The sequence below is a fragment of the Triturus cristatus genome, chromosome 4_2 (assembly GCF_964204655.1).
Source record: "Triturus cristatus chromosome 4_2, aTriCri1.1, whole genome shotgun sequence".
NCBI classification, from domain to species: Eukaryota; Metazoa; Chordata; class Amphibia; order Caudata; family Salamandridae; genus Triturus; species Triturus cristatus.
The window spans coordinates 125877678-125898777 of record NC_140586.1 but is presented as its reverse complement, the minus strand read 5'-3'; the positions used below and the strand labels follow the sequence as shown (position 1 = coordinate 125898777).

At 45.7% G+C, this 21100-nt stretch overlaps 1 protein-coding gene across 1 annotated transcript in view; it reads left to right on the top strand.

Moving 5' to 3' along the window:
- Positions 1 to 21100, top strand: part of DNMT1 (DNA methyltransferase 1) — a 110516-nt gene that overhangs the window by 29451 nt on the left and 59965 nt on the right. The window contains exons 21-23 of the mRNA XM_085600772.1: positions 14672 to 14845; positions 15910 to 16134; positions 16581 to 16773. Coding sequence (XP_085456898.1) covers positions 14672 to 14845; positions 15910 to 16134; positions 16581 to 16773 — 592 coding nt within the window. The remainder of the gene's footprint in view (positions 1 to 14671; positions 14846 to 15909; positions 16135 to 16580; positions 16774 to 21100) is intronic.

Here is a 21100-nt window from a genome sequence, read left to right as displayed (position 1 = left end):
CCACGCATTTAAGGTAAGTTGGAAGAGTGGGGGGTCTCCCCCCCCCCCCCCCCCCCCCCCCCCCCCCCCCCCCCACAAATACATCGTTTTTAAATCTAAAAACAATGTGTGGTATTGGCATGCGTTTTAAATACATATTCGCGGTAAAAACATGCGCTCAAAAAAATGCGTGTCAAAGGCATGCAAAGTAATTGCATGCGTTGTACCGTCGAACAACCCTAGACATGTGTATATATAAGATCATAGCAACTCACTGAGAGACTCCTGATGAAGAGTTATCTTACTCAAAATGGATTGAGGCAAACAAAATGTACCAATGAACTAAATGGAATATGGTGGTCTGATATGGAAGTGTTGCAAAAGTACCTCTATTAGATTTTTTCCCCCCACTTTTTGCTATAAATTAGCAAATTAAAAAAATAATGCTACATGCATATAAATGTAAACAAGCATTTACAATGCAATGGTCTCGGCATTGGTAAAGTTAGAGCTATTGGCATTGCTCATGACAATGCAGTTTCTTTAAATGTTTTAAAAACACAAACAAACAAATAATGTCATGAGCAATGCCAATAGCTCTAACTTTACCAATGCCGAGACCATTGCATTGTAAATGCTTGTTAGATCTGACATTAGCCAATAGCTGTTTTTACCAAACCTAGAATTTACTCATTGGGGCTTTCAAAGAAGCTTCCTACCACTGCTCTTAATCATTGGTGTTTGCCTCCTACTGAATGGCAGAAAAAACAGTGGATCAGCCCACTTAATCCACTGACTCTTCACTGTTGGTGACTGCAATCTGTTCTCAGAGCACAGTCATACCAAGTAGATCCCTTCTGTTACAGGGATTGCTCCTGCAGTATGTCCTGGGATCAGACTAATGTTTTCGCTTTTAGCCTAATATCTCTATCCCTGCGAACTGTTAAGCTGGTGCTCCTGGTTCATATTTTGTATCTTATAAATGTTCCCAAGTTAGTTGCGTTCTATTTGAGTTTATACTTTATTCTGCAGTAATGCACAACAGGCAACAGCTAACTTCATAGTTCATTGCCTCTGGAGCACTTGCAGTACTTTTTTTAAATTTTTTTTTTTTCTTGGCAAGAAGCTTTGGAATTGAAATGGATGGCAAAAAGAACATAGCTACTTTTGAAGTTAACTGGCATCACTGCTTCCTACCAAGTATCTGGAGCATTCACCATCTCTGGCGGCCATGATACTGTGGTGATTGGCCACTTAACCAAATTCTAAGAGCCTTCTACTGCACCCACTACCCCAGCCTCCTTAACTAGTTTTGCATTGCTACCTATATTCTCTTCCACCATAGCAGATTCCTAGCCTCTTTAAATTCCTACTCTTAGCTTTCAAACATGTTTGCTTTCTACTGAAGCAACAGTCTGGGAAAGTCTGAAGGCAGGCCCTGTTTAGAAACGTCTGCTTTGTAAAATTGAAGTCTCAACTCATCGCTACCATCCACCAAATGATTGTGCCTATGAAGACTAGTATGTAGCGCCTTATTAAAGGCCTCTTGGACACAGAAATGGGGAGGAAAGACCAGGCTCCCTTTAGAATTTGAGTTTACTCTACATGCATGCGATAAACTTCCACTGCCTTGGAAGCTATAGCCACCCCCATGATGTGCTATGCTAAACCAGAGACTTCCAAATGGAGAAAGTCAGGCACACATTAAAGGTATTCACCACAAGACTGAGGTTAAACAATCGCGTATGATTTCCTGATCGGAAAATATTTACGGTCCTAATTCGCCATGGTGAATCTTGACTTGTGGTAAATTGCTGCCTAATTACCCACTGCCTGTAATTTCTTTGCTTGTCAATAAATTCTGTACACCGGAGTTTTCCAAAATGTGTTGCAACCCACTGGTCTCTCGCAAGCTTTTTTTTTTTTGAGTGGGTTAGTCAAGTCCGTCCTAAATAAAGATGCCTATAAAGTCTATCTTGTCACATTTGTGGGTTTCAAAGACTGGTCTAAGATCCGGCTGCCTTCTGACAAATTGCTGTTGATTTTTAACATTGGGAATTGTTTACATTTCTTTTTGACTGCGAAGTGAGAGGAGTATTTAAAGTTGATTATGTGACAGTCTAGGTGGAGCACTGGGAGTGTGAAAGTAAAGGCTGGACAGTGTTTTGCAACTTATAACAATGTGAAAATCTGTAAATGCACTATGTAGGCAGCAGTTAGAAAAGCAAATCTGAAGCACTTGAAGTTCAGAAGTGTGCTGGAAACTGATTTGAATAGGAACAAAGCAAATCTGTATTTTTAAACCAGAGTGCTCTCAGGCAGCATACAATGTCATTGAATGCAGCATGATTACATTTTAGATATGGGTCCCCCCCCCCCCCCCCCCCCCCAGGATCCTCTGGATGTTAATCCGTTGGGTAGGTTGTTCTCCCATAAGCCACGTGTAAAACCTAATGTAGAAGTAACATTATTTAAATGAAAGCAAAAATGGAATTGTTTACAGACCAATAGAACTGCCTGAACAATGAGGTTTCTTCGAATCCAATCCGTTATGGACACCGTTGCCCCATAAAATTACCTGCTTGGGGTCAGAATACTTTACCAAGAATCTGCCTTTGCATCAAGTTCTAGAGAATTTTCCCATTCAAATGAAGACAAATGTCTACCTTTTTTAGATGACCCCCCCCCCCCCCTCAATTTATTATAATAAACTGTCCATAATGTATTTGCTCCATAAATGAATACAGCTGAGTTGTAGGTTCAATTCCCTATATCCTGATGAAGGAAAATACACAAGTAATCTTTGGAGTTATTTATACACCGCTCGTGGGAGATCTACTGACATGTATTAAGCTAGGATCCTAGTGCTACAAGTCATAATGCAGCATAATCATGCCACATACAATGACGCTCCACGATTTTGCTTCTGGTTTATAAAAATAAATACAATTGTACATAAAGTTGACTAAAGCAAAATGGAGAGGGACTGGTAAGTTTACAGCAGCATTTGGACCCTTTACTAGGTGAAAGGCAAGCAAATTGAATTGCTCATGGAGATACCTGGCTGCAGTATTAATTGGTAACAGCCTGAACTCTGACCGCATGAGGCTATGATGTAGGTTGGCTTTACGTACCCTCCTTGATATCCTCCCCACCTCGTAGGATACATGAGTGCACTATTGAGAAACTTGGAGTACATTGTCTGTCTTATTGCTGATTACAAGTTTTGTTTGTCTAAAATATGCCGTAAACATCTAAACAGACTGCAAAGCAATCCTGACCATCTGATTTAAATACGTAAAGCTGCTTGGGTACTCGGTATGCTAATGTATCTAGAAGTCTGACCAGAAACCACTGTATCTTACATGTGTCTGATATCACGTTGCTCTGGCTGAACTAACGGGAGGCTCAGGCCTCACAATGCTCTTGAATGTAGGGACACCTTAGGTCTTCTCCACAGCCCTGGGGCGACAGATGTAGAGGTGTCTTTAGGCATTGGGTTTTCTTAAACTAGAACAGTCGCAGTAGAGGGGGCCTGCGTGTAGACTGCAGGCATCGTCCGTTCACTGGGAGTGATTCGGTCCCTAGAGGACTGGGAAACCACGTTGAGTGTTCCACTTGGGCTTAGAGCGACTGGTACAGTGGTGTCTTTAGGCGTCTGGTTTCTGCGAGCACTAAGTCCTCACAGGAGTACCTACTTATGGGCTCAATCATAAAAATGTTACTTGACCTGTGAACTGGTCCTAGACAAATGCCTTTTTCTTCATTATCACATGATCACTTTCAAACTTGCAAGTTAACTATTTCTGCTGTACAAAACTTTGTATTTACTAAACGTTTGCTCCATGTATAAGAATTAAGCCCACATATAAGGTACACTTGATCCCTAGCTTGCCACGTCTTAGTTCACTAATAGGATTGTCATCTGAGCAGGGGCTGAAATTTCCCAGTGCATGTTTAAAAACTCACTTTTCATAACTATTACTAAAGCATGATGTGGTAGAACAGTCATTTACAGATTACCATTTCAATGGAAAAGGTGCTACAAAACTTTACCACTAACATGTAGTTTTAATGATCAAACTATATAGCGCATAAACCAGTTTGGAAATTGTTTCACGTGACCGGCAAGTAAAGTATTGTGATCCTAGAAATCTTTTTTTACCACAATTACAGAAATGTGTCTTCAGAACTAGTAAAATATATTTGAAATGTTTGAATAGTTCACTTATGAGCTATTTCAGTGTTGGAAAAACGCCTGAAATCTTACAGCCTTTCATTTCACATGCTTTGCACAGCGTGATTGTCACACAATTCACTTTACAAAATCCTGACTTCAATAACAGAAAAGTAAAATTGCCTTTTGACCTCTGTCTCTGAAAGCCGAGCAAATTTGACCAAATGGAATTTGAAGGGATCTTTGCGAGTGCCTTCTTTCTTGCATGCTATGCCCCCACTTTTTGCTGAATGTACTTTGAGTGTTCCCTGGACTGCCAATCGGGTGCCCAGGGCCTATGTTCCTTCCCTAAACCTCAAACCCAAAATTGGCAAACCCTGGCCACATGTCAGCCCCTGGTAAATGGTACCCTAGGTACCCAGGGCCTCGTGACCAGGGAATGCCTCAAAGGGCTGCAGCACACATTGTGCCACACTTAGAGGCCCTGTACCATAACACACACCCTGCCCTTGCAGGCTGAGTGCCTGGGTACAAGACAAAACAAAGTCGACATGGCACACATCCCTGTGTGCCATGCCCACCACCTACACTGCCCTGGCATACATCAGCCTCCCCTCTAGCTGGGTGCCCTATGCTAGTGGTGTGGGCACAGGAGCATGAGCCCTGTGCCCCTACAGTACCCAGGTCCATTCCTGGGCACTAAGTGCAGTGCTGCCATTTAAGGGCACATGGTGCTGAGAGCTCGTCAAACACTACTCCACAGCACCATAATGGCCACACTGAAGACTGATGTTTGGTATCAAACTTCTCAGCACATTAAACCTGCACTGATGCCAGTGTGGGATTTAATGTACCAAGCACCCCAGAGGGCATCTTAGATGCCCCCTGAAACCTAACCTACAATCTACGTCTGGTCTGGGAGGCTGCCACACAGCATACATGTTGCTGGACCCCTGGGTAGGAGAGCCCCTGCTCTCCTGGTCCAGCAACAATGCACATCCTGGGCGAGGTGCTAGGTCTCCTCCCCCAGGATGGACAAGGGGAAGCTTCAAAGGCATGCTGCCTGTGAGCTTCCCCAGGCCACTTGCTGTAGCCAGCAAACTGGCCCCCACCGGTTCTAACCCCCACTCTGGTGGGAAGACTGGCCGGAAACCCCAAATAAGGACAGGGGATGTGCCAGCCTGCCAACCCCACCCCTCAGGTGGGGGAGGCGAGGTGAAGCACATCTCTGGGCACTCGCCATCTTGAAGATGGGAGGCCCTGCCCAATCAGGACTAGGCTACTGCCCCCCTCCCACAGGAGTGGCAGGATAGGGGGTGTACCCACCCCAGGGCAGGGACCCATTGGTCCCTGCCCTTTACCTACCTGTAACGCCCCTAAATCTAGTATTTAGGGACACCCTGAACCTTCCTTCCTTGGATTCCAGATTCCGAAAAACAAAGAGCAAGAAGAAAGAAAGAACTGCTGTGCAGCTGCTAAAAAGAGGAAGACACCAACTGCTTTGGCCCCAGCCCTACTGGCCTGTTGACCCTCGAACCTGCTCCATCCCGGCACCTCTTGTGGCCAGCAACCTCACAAACCCCGGAGGACCCGGCTACCTTTGGACTCTGAGCACCTGGAACTCCCATGAGCAGTGGCTCTGCTCAAAACCAGCTTCTAACCCCTGGCATCAGCCCGGAACTGCGAACTCTGCACCCGCCAAGCCTGACCTGTGCACAGACCCCGAGGACGTCCCCCTGGCGACTGTGACCCCCGAATCCTGCACCCAAGGACTCACCTCGTCGCTCCCGACGCCTGTAGACTCAGAACCAGGTACTCCCCAACTGCGATCAGCAGAGGGTAAGATTTCCCGACACCAAAAGGCACCCCGGCGCCCTGCGGCACATGTGCCCAACTCCTGGGTACCTACCTAACCTCCAACTACCCAACTTACCTCTCGAAGTGGTGGTGGCACCTGAAGAATCTTCGTCCCCGAGCTTGCAGCCTTTGTTCATCCAGGAGCTTTCCCATTGAAAACCATTGAGCGCCCGAAGACTCTAAAGCACTTTGCACGCAGCCGCCCGAGGGACCCTGGCAGTGTAACCTCTACTCAGATCTACTTCCCCCCCCATTTGCCCTGAGCAACTGACCAGGAGCCCGGCTCCTACAGCCGCGTGGCCTGCTAGTCAGCAGCCACCAACCAAGGCCCCCCCTCCCTCCCATAGGATAACATTGAGCCGAACTCACACTGCTCCCGGCTGCCCCTGTGCCGCTGAGGGTGTAACTACTTACCTGACCCTGGGAGACCCCTGAGTCTGTGCCCAGAAACTTAACTCTGCCAGTCGAGTACTTACCCAAAAGCCGATAACCCAATTTTCCTCCATAGGGTAACATTGACTGGTTTCTTCTGAAATTTCTTCTAAGTGTGGAGTTTCTAAAACTTTATTCACCTAAAATCAACCGAGTAACAAATACTCACCTGCTATTAGAGATCCCAGTGCTGGATCTTGGTGCCCAGCACTGACACTGAAAAGTAGTCACAACTGTACTTGCCATTAACCCAATTTTCATCCATATGAAATCATTGACTGTTTTTCTGTGAAATTTCTTCTAAGTGTCGATTTTTGCAAACTACAAATATTCTTAAAAATCGTGCCAACTCTGAAAACTTAATTGCTTACCTGTTTTGGAATGAGGTCCCAGTACTGAGCCTAGGAGCCCAGAACTGGATTACAAAAGTAACGAACATACCTTACCTGTAACTTTTCTCCCATAGGGAATCATTGACTGTTTTTCTATGAAATTTCTTCTGTCCAATTTTAAAATGGCAAAATATTGCCTAAATCACAACGGTAACTAAGTCGACTTTACTCACTTGTTTCCAAGAACTGTCCCAGGACTGAATCTAGGATCCAGTCCTGGAGTTAGAAAAGTAATCCTGAAAGTAATCTATTGCAAATAACTTAAAACTTCCTTTGAGCTCAATGTATTGTTTGAAATTGTGTTGCCTATTGCAACAACCTGTAACTATCTATGTCAATTGCATATTGCAAAAGTATTCAACTAAAGCCTCTCATCATGAGAGTATATTTTAATACCTATTGTTGGTTCTAAAATAAAACCAACATTTATTTTTTATATAAACCATTGGCCTAGAGTTCGGTTCTTGTGTGTGACCATTTGCTGACTGAGTGTGTACAACAAATGCTTTACCCTGTCCTCTGATACTGCCTTACTGCTCGACCAAGCTACCACTTTAGAGTAAGGTTATATCTAACTTTAGCCTCTGCCAAACCTCGGACTGTGGACTCTGTACACACTACCTATTTGGGAACAGTATATACAGAGCCACTTTCTCTCACTTTATTGCTCATTCACAGTTTGTGAGCAAGCAGAATACCTGTTGTCAGCTTGCCAAAACGAGTTAGTAGGCTCTAAAAAAAAATAGTTCATCCTGATTAAAGACGTAAAGTGGATTTTTCGATCCCTGTACTTCTCTTGATCTTGGTTCATGGGTGAATTGCTGGCAGAACTCCCAGATTTTGGAAACTGTAGTGGTAGGACAAGCCTGCTTTTGGCACAATTGTCAGTCAGCTGGCAGGGTTGGTGCCAGGTCAGTTGCTGTGTCTTCAGCTCTTGCAGGGTGCGACTCATTCTTTGTTCTTCAGGTCGACCGGATCTATTTCTCTGGTGACAGTGGTTCCCATAAATACTGAATTTGGAGGCATTAGGGGAGCGTGGGGTAGAAGCCAGTGGGCTAGTGACCCCTAGGGGGTCACTACACCCCCCCCCCCCACCTACATGACCACCTCCTGTGGAAACTTGAGTATAACCTTGTCTTAGAATTCCTAAGTATACCATCACAAAGATGGCGATTTCTGAAAGGTTGTGTCCACCTCAGTTTTGCTACCTTAGCGGTGGTATTAACCTGGGGGTGGCATGCCTATCTCACTAGCTGATTTTCCCACCTGTCGAGGTGCCAAAGGGGATCAGTCTTTTACTGCGAGGAAAGCCAGATTCACATTTCAAAGGCAGCAGCTCTTTGAAGCTTGCCGGCCTAAGAAGGCTAATCAGCAGGTTATCCTGCGGGAGTGGGGTGTGACGGGCTTTTGTTCTGTGCCTCGTGAGGCGCACAGGGATCCAGGGCTCTCACCCTAGGTCAAAACAGTCTTAGGTGGCAGGCTGGCGGAAACCAGTCCGGGAGAACGCCAGAGGTTGGTAGGTTTTCAGGAGTTGCCTTTGGGTGCATGTATTGGTTAATCCAACACTGAAATCTGTGGGGATTTATCAATACAAGGTGTTTGATGCCAAACATTCCTATCTTCAGTGAAGCCATAATGTAGCTGGGGAACTTGCTTTCACCACTGTTCAGCAAATGTTTAAAAATGGCTTCCCTAGTCACTTGTACTGGCAGTAATAGGACTGTCCAGCACTGGGCATCTCTGCTCATGCAAGTATGCCGTTGCATGTAATATTGATCACCCTCCCTTGGGGCTGTAAGGCCTGGGTGACTTACAAATATTACCTGCAGTGTTGGGGGGGATATGGCACACAGGGATGTGACCTGACTTGTTTACACTTTGGTCTGCTCCAAGATGCACAGCTTTGGATGTGCCTGGTGAGGGGGTCCCTTTGGGTCACACAATTTGCGCTGCAACCCTTAGAGGCCTTCTTTAGTACCTCAGGCCCTAGGTATCAGGGGTACTGTTTACTAGACCCTTACAGAGGGTGCTAAAGGATTTTCCAATTGGGGGACAAACAATTGTACAGTTTTGGGAATTATCTGGCTATGGAGACCTGGCTAGCAGGAACCCAGTGCACTTCCTGTCGCAATTGCATCGTTTGCAAGGCAAAAAGTAGGGAATGACAAAGGGCCACATTCCTACAGTACCAAATCAAGTTCACTATGCAGGGAGTCCTTACTAGTGGACAGGGGCTAGTTCTAGCAAACCAAGGTGCTGTATTTGTGATAGTGGTGTTGAGCAGCCGTAGGCTTATCAGATGTGAGTATTAGGTACGCACAGAATCCCTAAATGACAATCTACGGAAATCCGACACCAATTTAGAAAAATAACATTTTTCTAGTTGGACACCAAGATCTACTAGATTAAGTAAGTACTTATCTAGAGTTGGTGATTTTCAAACACTTCGAAAATACAGCTGTCGGATTTGAGGCATGAATCTCAAGCGTGGTAATGTTATCCTGTGGAAAAAACATACACTGCATAGGGTCACTTACAAACTACTTACAGGACTGTTCTTCAGGGGTGAAGGTAAGTAGGGTCCAAGGTCTTTAGAACCACCAGCAGTTTTGGGTTACCTGCCCTGGGGTGTCCCGGTGCAGTGGTGCTGGTGGAAAGGGTATCCACGAATGCTACCGCTGAAGTCTATGGAGAAACTTGTAAATTGAAAAATGCTGCAAGTGACAAGTCAATGGGAACCCAAAGGGAGGTGGAGAGATGCCGATCCCGGGAGATCTGGCTCAGTGCCTGAGGGTCTATGGAGCAAGGGTGCACTGTCTCTGGACTCCATCCAAGAAGCTGGACCATATTGGGAAGATGTTGTCTTCCTCCAGCTTGTCGTTTCCCACCTACAGACTATGGCATACCGCCTGCATTCCCTGGGGTTCACTATCAACATTCCAAAGTCCCTCCTGACTCCCTCTCAGACTTCCCCTTGCATCTGGGCAGTCTTGAACACAGTGCAATTTCAGGCTTACCCCCCCCCATCAGTCCAGGATATTCGAGCTATACTGATTCAGCTTCTATCCCGAATTTCGGTGAGTGACTGAGGCTGCTGGACCTCATGCCTCCTGCGTCCTGCTGGTGGATCATGCCAGATGGCATATGCGGGCTCTACAGTCGGACTTGAAGTTCCAGTGAGCGCAGCATCAGGGGAAATCTGGAACACTACATCCAGATTTCGGAGGGAACTGCACACAAACTGTAATGGTGGCTAACAAGCAAAGATTGGGTGGGAGGCAGATCCCTCTCCCTTCCTCAACCAGATCGAACAGTGGTGATGGATGCATCACTTCTGGGATGGGGCGGCCACCTGGGAGTCAGATCCGACTTCTGGTCTCAGCAGAGTATGGCCTCCATATTTACCTTTTGGAGCTCCGGATGATCAAACAGGCACTGAACGCATTCTTTCCCTCCATCGGGGGATAATGGTACAGCTATTTACTGACACCTTCGCCATGTGGTACTGCAACAAACTGGGCGGGGTGGGGTCGTGGTCCCTTTGTCAAGAGGCTCTCCGCCTCTGAACATGGTTAGAACGTCAAGACCGAACACTGGTGGTTCAACACCTGGAAGGCTAGCTGAAAGCCAGGGCGAATGAACTCTGCCATGGGTGCCTAGTCAATCACGAAGGGCATCTCAATCGGTGGCGCAAGGTCTTTCAGCGGTGGGAGAGCGATGGTTAGACCTGCTCTTCTCTGAAGAGAACGCACAAGGTCAGTAGTTTTGCACCTTGAAGTTTCCAAGGCTGTGCTGTTTCTCCAGTGGCAATTCGGCCTTTTGTATGCCTTTCCTCATATGCCCACTTCTGTCGAGTGCTCCAGAAGATCAAGCGCAACCGGGATAAAGTCCTTATGACTCCAGTCTGGGCACAAAGAGTCTGGTACCCTGACCGGAGCATGGCCATCTATCAGACTGCCCCTTCGGGAGGATCTTCTGTCACTGCAGCAGGGGAGGGTTCCTCACCGTAACCTGTCCAGTCCTAACCTCCTTGCTATGAGATTGAGCGTCGACAGTTGACACCTTTCGACCTTCTTCCCAAAGTCTGTAATGTATTGGCAGCCAGGCGTCCCTCCACTAAAACTGTATACTACTGTAGATTGAACAAATTTGTGGCATTGCTCACAGCAAAGGCCGATTCCCTTTCTGCTCCCCTTTCAGAGGTTCTCTTGTATAGGCTTTCTTTGGCCCAGCAGGGATCTGCCTTGAGTACTCTTAAAGGGTATCTTGCAGCCATCTCTGCTTTTTTGCCGGCTGCCAGATCAGCCTTCGTTATTCAAATTTCCTATTGACAGATTCTTTATGGGCCTTACTAATCTGTTCCCTCCATCTCCTTTTGTAATGCCCCAATGGTACTTAAAATCTGGTTCTCACCTTGTGTGCGCTCCCTTCAAGCCTCTTCATAACTGTCACCTCAAGTTGCTGACTCTCAAAGCTGTCCTTGTTGCCATCACCTCTGTTCGCAGAGTGAGCGAGCTGCAGGATAGATCTTCTAAGCCCCCTTTTCTATCGGTCTATCCGGATAAAGTGGTACTTAAGACCAAGCATTCATTCCTTCCTAAGGCCGTCGCACCTTTTCATGTGGGACAATCTATCACTCTGGCCACCTTTAATCCACCCCTGCATCCCTCCAAGGAGGAGGCTTCACTGTCTGAACCCAAAACGTGCATTGTCTTTTTATCTTGATCGCACAGACTTTCCGGGTGGATGATCAACTGTTCATTGGGTATGTGGGTGCCAAGAAAGTTCAGGCTGTTAAAAAATGGACCATCTCCCTTTGGATGGTCCTTTGCATCAAAATATGCCATGTTGAAAAAGAACCCTCCTGTGGAGTTGTGTGCTTATTCCACCAGAGCAATGGCAGCCACCACGTCGTTAGCATGTGGAGTTCAGTCCTTTACATCTGTCAGGCAGCAACCCTAGGTGGGCATCCCTTCGCTCATTTACCAGACACTACCACCTAGATAGCCAAGTCCAGAAGTATGTATAATTTGCCTGTTTGGTCTTTTAGGATTTTCCAGTTTGGTCTTTGTTCTCAGAACCTCCTTCAGGGATGGTCTTGTTGGGGTATATATGCTAATGTAAGGAATCGACAACTAAGTCTCTATCAGATGAACAAGTTACTTACCTTTGGTAACGCTTTATCTGATACATGTTAGTTGTAGATGCCTTAACGCCCCACCCATCCTCCCTGCTCCGAGAACTGATTTCTAGGGATGAAAGGGACTCCCCGAAATGGCCCTATTTGATGCACCAGTGGTCAGTGTCTCATGGCTCTGCACTTCTGGTGTGGAGAAAGGGTTAAGAACTGGTCAGCGCACATGTGTGGCGTCTTGTAGGTCCCGCGACTTCTCCTGGTGCCAACAGATGTGGAGCTGACCGATGCCACTTAACTATGTTCAGGGGTACTCTGAAGAAATCTCCAGTTCCAGACTGACACCTGGTGGAAATTCTAAGGAAACTACAACTAACATGTGTCTACCAAATACATAGTTATCGAAAGTAACTTGTTCTTTACTTCACGCTCTTTAAATCTTCAACTGCTAGAGCTGAACTCTTTGAGAATTTAGGGAAAGTTGTGTGACATGGTATGTCCCACCCCCCCGTCTCCTTCCCCCTGTCCCCTTCCCCCACTCTCTGTTGCCTAGCCAACCTAACCTAAAGGTGAAGATGGTAGGGCTTTTAAGAATTTATTTGACTATCCTCTAACTTTACGCTCTGACTCTCCGATTTAAATTACGTTCTGGTTGGTAGTTCTACTACAGCTGCAAGTCTTAATCAGACCCCCAGGCTATTGCAGCATGGATTAGCCTATTTAGCGGCACAAATATGGGAATTTTGCTGCACTTTATTCCGCAATTTGTGTTCAACACCAAAAGCTGAGATCTTATTTATAATGTACTTTACAACATGAGAATTTATACCAAAGCACTGTAATGTATTTATGCTGCCAGGTCTAGCTACTGTGTATCATGCAGTATTTATATTCACGTTACTTTGAGCTTGAGCACTGTGCTGTGAGCCCCATGTGTGGCGGGCCAAATACAAAAAAAGGGCACCCAGTCAGGGACGTCTTAAGGATTATGGGGACCCCATTCCTAAGAGCTTTGAATTTGATTCAAATTCAGCTTTCACACCTGCTCACTTTGGAGAGGTCTCTAACCTTGTATATATACTCTAGTTCAAATGCTAACAGTATTTACATCTAATATTCGGGGATAATGACATGTTTTCAATATTGTAAAAGCATCGTCACTGTTAGTGCAAATCTGACACCCTCCCATTTCTCATGTGGGGTCCTATTGCCATCTAAAACTTTTTAATTGTTGAATGAAACAAACACATTTGTTTGCAAAATGTCTAATACACGCCTACATCACCCACATTAAAATACATGGAAGGAAAACTATTTGAAACCATCTGTTTAAGAATTATTCCTGGTCAACAGGGCAAGACTCAGCAGAATAGAGCTTGGTTTATCAGGAGGGCTCCCTGAAAGGCTGTGGCCCTGGGCCAGAGCCCACTTTGCCCATGCCTTAAAACGTTCCTGCACCCTGGGCCCGCTGCATGCCCCTTGTGCAACTGGCCCAAATACAAAAAGAAAAATAATGCCCCTCAACCTGCTGCACATTGGACATGCGGCGGGCCCAAGACATTAGTTTAAAAAATGGCACCTTGGGCCTGCCATGTGCGCCTAGCCCAAACCAAAAAAAAACATGCCCCCTGAGCCTGCCCATACTGGTCATGCGGTGGTCCCAAAACATTAAAAAAAAATGCTTCTGGCAGGCCCTTTTTTTTTTTTTTAAAGCACCCTAGGACACCGCCTGCCCAGTGTGCGGCGGGCCCAAACAATGCCTCTCGGCCTGCCGCACACTGAGCATGCGGCAGCCCGAAACAATAAAAAATGCCCCCGATGCATTGAAGGTCGGGACCGGGAGAACCAACCTGGAGTCACTGTGAAAAATAGTAAAAAGCGCAGCCTTCTTAAAAAAAGTGCAGATTTCACAATTTATTGCGAAATTCTGGAGGGCCTGATTAATGAAATGTCACCTGGGGTGGGAAAACTAGTAGGCATTGCTGCTGCTTGCCTACCAATCTCCAGTAGGGATATAGGTAAAGGCATGATCCCGGACTAGCATCTCAAGTTACCTCTTGCGCTCACCTCCTGATGGGCATAGGAAGAATGGTGTACCAATAGTAGCACTGGGGTTCATCCCAGTTTGAATCCTTTTGAACTATGGGCCTTGGGAGCCATTTTCCTGTCTTGCATTGGGGCCACTGTAGTGAATTTCCCTCATGAAAGAGGGATGGCTATTAGACACCACCCTAGACCTTTCAGCCTAAGTCTGTGCTAAAAACATTTTAATAAAGGCAGTGGGATGCACAATTCTGCTGTTTTATGAGTCTTACTTGAGGACTTGCAGACAACAAAAGCTACCAAATGAGATTTGGGTGTTCAAGAGCACTACACTTGAGCCCAGACACTAGGTCTTTGTCCAACCTTTGACTTCAATCCAGGGTAGAGGGAGGCTTGTAGTCTAGACCTGCTCACAAAATTTGTTGGCTTGCTTTCACATTACAGTAAAAGCAGCCCAAAACGAGTTATTTGTACTGGCTAGTAGTAGATGTTTGTCTGAAGCGTACCTGGTTGGTTGTCCTTAAATAGGAATAAGTGTCATTTATGAATGTTTCGAGTAAGTAACTCATGTGGATATCATGAGGGGAGGTTTCATTCTCATCGCAACTAATTTAATGTCCGCTATGCAAGTAAGTCTTTTTTTTTCCCCCCCCTTAGGTTCTGTGCTAGCTGTACTCGTTTAGATGAAATCCGGCTTAAAGAAATGCCAAGAGTGTCAGATTCTCAAGAAGAGATGGATGGTAAAGTTTTTTATGCCTTGGCATCCAAAAATGGAGTGCAATACAAGGCAGGAGATGGAGTATTACTGCTGCCAGATGCTTTCTCTTTCAGGTCAGTATGGGCAGTACTATGGCACTCTTAAGTGGTGTACAAGTTGCTACAATTTATGCTATGATGGCTGCTTTTGATGCAACGGATTTGCTGGTTGGTGGTGGCTAATGCCATGACCACCACTGGGTTTCTACAGGTGATCTGGGTTGATACTTTTGTGGTGGTGGTTCCAGAGAAGTCTGAGGTTACTGGACATCAGTTGTAACAATGATTGGGGGGGGGGGGGGGGGGGGGACGATTGCACTCCCAACTGGATAAGGTACACCCTATTATAATGCAATACACTCCGAATAATATAATGGTTACACGCTCCAAGACTTGCTTATATCCACTGAGCTTATAAAATTCTAGAGTGCTGCATTTCATTCTTCAGAACAGTCAATGGCGCGTAACTGACCCCTTTTAAAATTACCCATTTCTTCAGTTTGGGACGCGTAGCCACTATCCCTATATTGGTCTAAGTTGCACGCATGCGTGTTTAATTTTAAAATATTTTGTCTGTACTAGTTTTGAAGTGTCAGTGAAGGTCCAGAAGGGCTGCATACCAGTTCTTCAAAATTACAAGACTATTGAAATTGATTCCCTTCAGACTCATTGTGAGTACATTTCTTCAATGGCAATCGTGACTCCTCTGCTGAAGCCCATTTTTGAGTAGTTTAGTAGAGAATTAAGTTCCCAAGGTATGCACGCCATTTGATGGTGGGCCTAGCATTGCTTAACACAGCTAAATATTTCTACTCCTGCTGCTATGTGGCTTTATTCCAGTAATTAAACTATACTATAGACTGTTTCTACTGACTTAAACATGAGCAACATTAATGCACTGCTTACTAGAATTTGAGGGTTGAACATCTTAAGATGGTTTAAGTCCATAAACTCAAACTTCATACTCTGACAAGCTGGCTAAAATTTGAATAGCTTTCCTAAAAGTAATCTAATTGAGTGCCTCAACAATGTTACTGTGAATACTTGCACTCTGTTCCTGCCCGTGTGGTTCTGGGCTTGTCTGAGCAGGATTCTTGGGCACCTGACTTGTGAGTCTTATATTTATCAACTCTTATCAGTGTCAAGGTAGGCAGCCCGACAAGGCGCCCTCCAAGGAAGGATGATGTGGATGAAGACTTGTATCCAGAGTATTACCGAAAAACCTCAGACTATATAAAAGGCAGTAATCTGGAAGCCCCAGAACCTTACCGGATTGGGCGGATTAAAGAGATCTACTGCAACAAACGCAGCAATGGCAAGCCCAACGAGTCTGATATCAAGCTGCGTATTATCAAATTCTACAGGTGAGGTTGACTTCTGAATCCTTTTGGGGCAATGTCTCTACGAGAGTGTCAACTGCTGCCTTTTTAGAATGGCTGAGAATCCTGTATTAAATTGCACTCCGCTAGATTAAGAATTTGGCACAAGCAAATGTCACCACTCTGCCAGTGATGCTTGTGTTTTAATGAATCGTGTTGACTGCACTAAAATAGATGTAGCTTATAAAAAGGAAACCTTTGTGTTCCATATGCCTCTACAAATCTACTGCTAGAACGTCAGTGCTTGGTGTTACACAGTACTGTGCATGGGAGGGAGGTAGGGGGTTTTGAATGATCTACAAAGTATGATTGTACTAGCTATATATTTTTGGGTACAGCTGATGTCAATTTGCTCTATGCTACACTGCATGAAATCCTAGATAGCTTAATTTAGTCTTGAATAGTATTCTTTCAAACCCTTTTTGCTCTAGACCTGAGAATACCCACAAGTTCATGAAGGCTAGTTACCACGCTGATATTAACCTTCTCTACTGGAGTGATGAGGAGGTCGTGATTGACTTGAAAGATGTCCAAGGCCGTTGTATTGTGGAATACGGTGAAGATTTGACTGAATCCATTCAGGAGTATTCTGCTGGCGGATCAGACCGTTTTTACTTCCTTGAGGTAGAGTTCAGTTTACAAAATACTTTGAGTTACATAGAGCTGTAAGAAAGCTTGTGCTCTCTCCATCTGTATCAATGCAAGGGTTTCGCCACAATTATCTTTAGTTACGTTATGACCAATCTAACAGGCAGTGCTGAATTGTTGTATGTTTCTCTGGTCACCCTAAAATGCCAGCTCCTGCATCAGTAACTTATACACTGGGTAAGCCAGGATCAGATCGTTGCTTTTCTCAGTAGCACATGGGGTATAGTAGTAGTTTAATTCTTAGGCATTGTGTTAAGAGATCATTGGTGCAAATCTAGGCTACAGCAGAGTAGCTGATGGGGTTGGCTGGTACCTGCACAGTTCATGGTCTTGCATTGGGCAAAGATCGTCTACAAGTTGTACATTTCATTCTATACCCTAGGGTTTACAGTCACTTTTGTTTTTCATTGTGATGTCTTCCACTACACTTTCCATCATGCTTTGCAGCAGATTGGGTAGAAAGTGATCACCCAAGTGAGTTAGTTTCGCCATGCATATGCTTGCAATGCTCGAGTGACCCGTTTTGTCCTATATCTGTACTTAAGTGGCACAAATTTCATGGTATACTTTTGGTCCAGTCTGTCCATATATGTGGATGGAAGGAGAATGATCCCAGCACGTGTAAAAGCAATACACCATCCTTTACTCTAGGAAATGGCCCCTTTGTTTACACCCCCGCCCCATTTTGGGACTGAAGCTGGGTTTACAACTCAAGTTAAATGAGCCAATATGGCATTAGCCAAGTGTAAGGGCCAAGTGCACTAAAGTCCCTAGTATAATACCCAGGACTAGTAAGTTGAATGTAAACCGTGGACTGCAGCACTTGATTGTGTCACCACTGCTGTGATATGCTGAAAATGTGACTTGAGGCTTACGACTGCAACTTGGTCAGATTGTCTTTTTCCTGATGACTCTACATCGTAAAACGCTTTCCCAGGTGGAGACTTTCCTTTTTATTATTAGCCACTTATAGGGAAGGCCTTGGTAGCCCGCCAGGTAGGGTGCTCACTAAAAAGGGCATGTTCCTTATATTTAACATGCAAGGTGTAGGAAGCTGGCTCACTATATAGTGTACTAAAACGAAGTACACTGTGCAGAGTGCACTGACCCCAAATAGGTATGCAGAGGCAAAAGTAGATAACACTAACGCTCGATTTGTGGTAGTGTGGGTGAGTAGTTGGGTTTATCAGAGGATAGTGGTAAGCATTTGTTGTATTCACCAAGGCAATAAATGAGATGCACACTCGAATAATTCCGAGACCAGTTTGCACAAAAACCTTTATATATAATTTTCAAGGCCAAGAACTTAGTTCACACGAAAGTTCGTTTTTAGTTTTGGTTTTTCAAAGTTCGGTAAATAGCGCTCTAGTGTGCGCAATTAAGCACAATGCATTCCTATGGGAGTTTTTTAAAAAAATGTGTATAAAATCGGACAGGCAGTTCTATAGATTCACATTCGGCGTTTAGGGTAGTAGCAGGCTCAGGTACAAGGTTCCACCAGTGGATGGTCTGGAGTCACTGATTTGGTCGGGAGCAGGGTGCTGAGGTCCTTGGTAGCTTGTGCTCTACGAAGAAGGGGTCCACCTAAAAACATGCTGCACGTGTGACCCGGAGGTAAGTCCGGGGGACCCCAAACAAGATCAGGTCTTAATGGCCTCCGGACCATGGGAACACACTGGTTTGCCTGTACCCCGGATGGGCTGAGTGCAGAGAAGATATGTCAGCTGTTCAGTGCGTCAAGATGGTCTCTGCAGTCAGGGGCATGCAGCTTGCAAGACCGATTTCTAGGAAACTTGGCTACTCACGAAGTGGGTCTTGGGTCTCTACGTCCCTAGACAGGTGCTTGCTTCCTGGGCACTTGGTGTCTGCATTGGACTCTTCTGTTAGATGGAGGTGGTCCGGTACCCTGGGGATTGGTACGGCATGTCACCGGTAAGTCCTGCTATCTCCACACACTGGCAGTGGTGGCTCCTCCATTGGTGCATGGGGGCATCGCCCCACTGCTTTCTCAGTGCGAGAAGGCCGAAACATTAATGGTAATTACCATTTTGTTTCTGGTTCTCGCACGGCGAGAAAGCCTAAGTACCTGGTTGGGGGTGGGCGGTCCTGCTCGAGGGCAGGGGGAGTGGCTTACCCACTGAGTACTGACTGTTTGGTCGGCCCTGGGGCCGACCAAACAATCAATACCCACAACAGTGGGAAAGCCATTCCCCTCCTGCCCTCGAGCCAAACCGCCCACACTCCCTTTTTAGGTCTCGCTGAGCCTGCTCATGCGCTGCTCTGCGAGACATTTAGTATCTGGGTTTTCATAGTGCCGCTACAGGCTTTTGGTGGCCTAGTGCTTGCATTCACGCGAGCGTGCACACGCGCAGCCGCCATCTGCCTCCCTTCCAGCGATCACGTTCACTTTTTCGTGCTGCTGTGCGCTTTTTTTTTAAAATTACTAAAAGCTTCCTGTGGCCAATGCTTGTTGTAGGAGTGACTTGCACGGTGCTTTACTTGGTGTCTCACTATGCTGCCATCCCCTGCTCAGCTTGGCTTGCAATTTATCCGAGCTACCATTAAAATGAAGTGCGCTGGCTACTGAGCACCAAAGGCTAGAGTGACTGGCAGGAAATCCTGTCTCCTTCCGGACAGAATTCCTCACCGAGCCTGCTGCATCTGAACAGTTTGTCCACCATTCGCTGAACAATTTACAAAAACAGCTACAACACAATAAAGATCAGCAATCGGTGTCTTGACCGGCTGGGAACGACTATTACCTAACAGTTTGAGCAGGCAGATAATACGGCGCTTTACATTTTTTTTGTAGTTAATAATCAAAATGTTGCGCTTTATTTAGCCTGTTAGCTCACAATCATTTCGCATAACCACGTCGTGTCGCATCGCCCTCTTCCACAGCTTTATGTTGGCGTATGCGTCGCGGTTTTCTGTCGAACTGACCGCATTGCATATCTATGCATGGCCAACAACGGGCCGGTGAGAACTCTGTGCTGGCCAGATCAATCAAAGCACCCCCCCTTGCTTTCCTGCCATCTGAACTCCTCCGTCTCACCGCTAATTCCTAAAGTCACGAACAGTCAAACATGGTGGCTCATCTCCAACTCTGAATGGACCTTGGTCCCTGCAAGATGAATAAACATCAGGGGCTGCCTCTTCCAACCCCACGAGTCCAGAAGCACACTAATCTTGTGCTATGAGGCACATCTGGCATTACCGATTGTCCACTCAGGGCTGAACTGTGCAGCAACCTCTGGGCCTAACATCCCTCCCCAGGTCATCCAAAAGGTAACAGACTGGCAAGCTACAAACATGAGGAAGCCTGATCAAAGAGCGCAGTGCTCGCTGGGACTTTTCCCCTCTTTGATGTAGCCTGAATTACCTTTAAATATATTCAGCTTGGTACCTCCTCCCCAAAGCAATGCTTTAATTCCAGAGAAAGCAGATGTCTGCAAATGATATCAACAAATTGCTGCATTGCCACACAGCCCGTTGAAACCCTCTCGGCCAGACCACCTCTTCAGGTCTTTCTGGCAGAAACTGAACAGGGCCCCCTCTTCTGAACTCCACGCTGATGTGCCCTTAGCACTGGGATAGCAAGGTAGCTAAGCACACTTTATAAGTTTAGTTACTCAACTCCACAACTCTTGCAGTACCTCAAACAAGTCTTGGGTTTCATAATAAATTCCCAATCCATCTCAGCCTCCAGAGCACACACAGTACGCCCAATATGAATTCCACACTAGAGCACTTACAGTCCACTTGCAGTGTCGCCCTCCTCGCTTGTATTACAGTCTCCAAAGTACTAGTATGCTCAATTTACTCACAGGGTGAATACCACCTCAATGTCCCCTCCTCAACACCTTAGTTTGCAGAATAATATCCTTCATAAACCCTATCCAATGGAACTCCTCTCTATACCAAGGACCCACCTCCCGTCTGGACCTTTAAAGCAACTCTAATCTTTGGACTTTGCTGTTCACGTAGGCCTTGAACCCTCGATCTAAGTTGAGGAAAGTGAAACCTGATTATCTAAAGAACTACCATTTAACTGAAGCACTTTCCCACTCTCACCCCTGCATTCTGGGTTTTGTTATAAAGCACCGAGAGACTAGCATACTCTTTAATGAAACCGATTTACAACATTTCTGATTGTGATGCTAACCAAATACATGAAGATGCAATATAATCAAAATTATACAATTTGAAATGAATCCTGACAATCCAACAGTTTCAGCGCACGCTGGAGGAATAATAAAGTTTAGTTAGCAAATGACCATCTTTTGTGTGGTGTGCCCCTGCC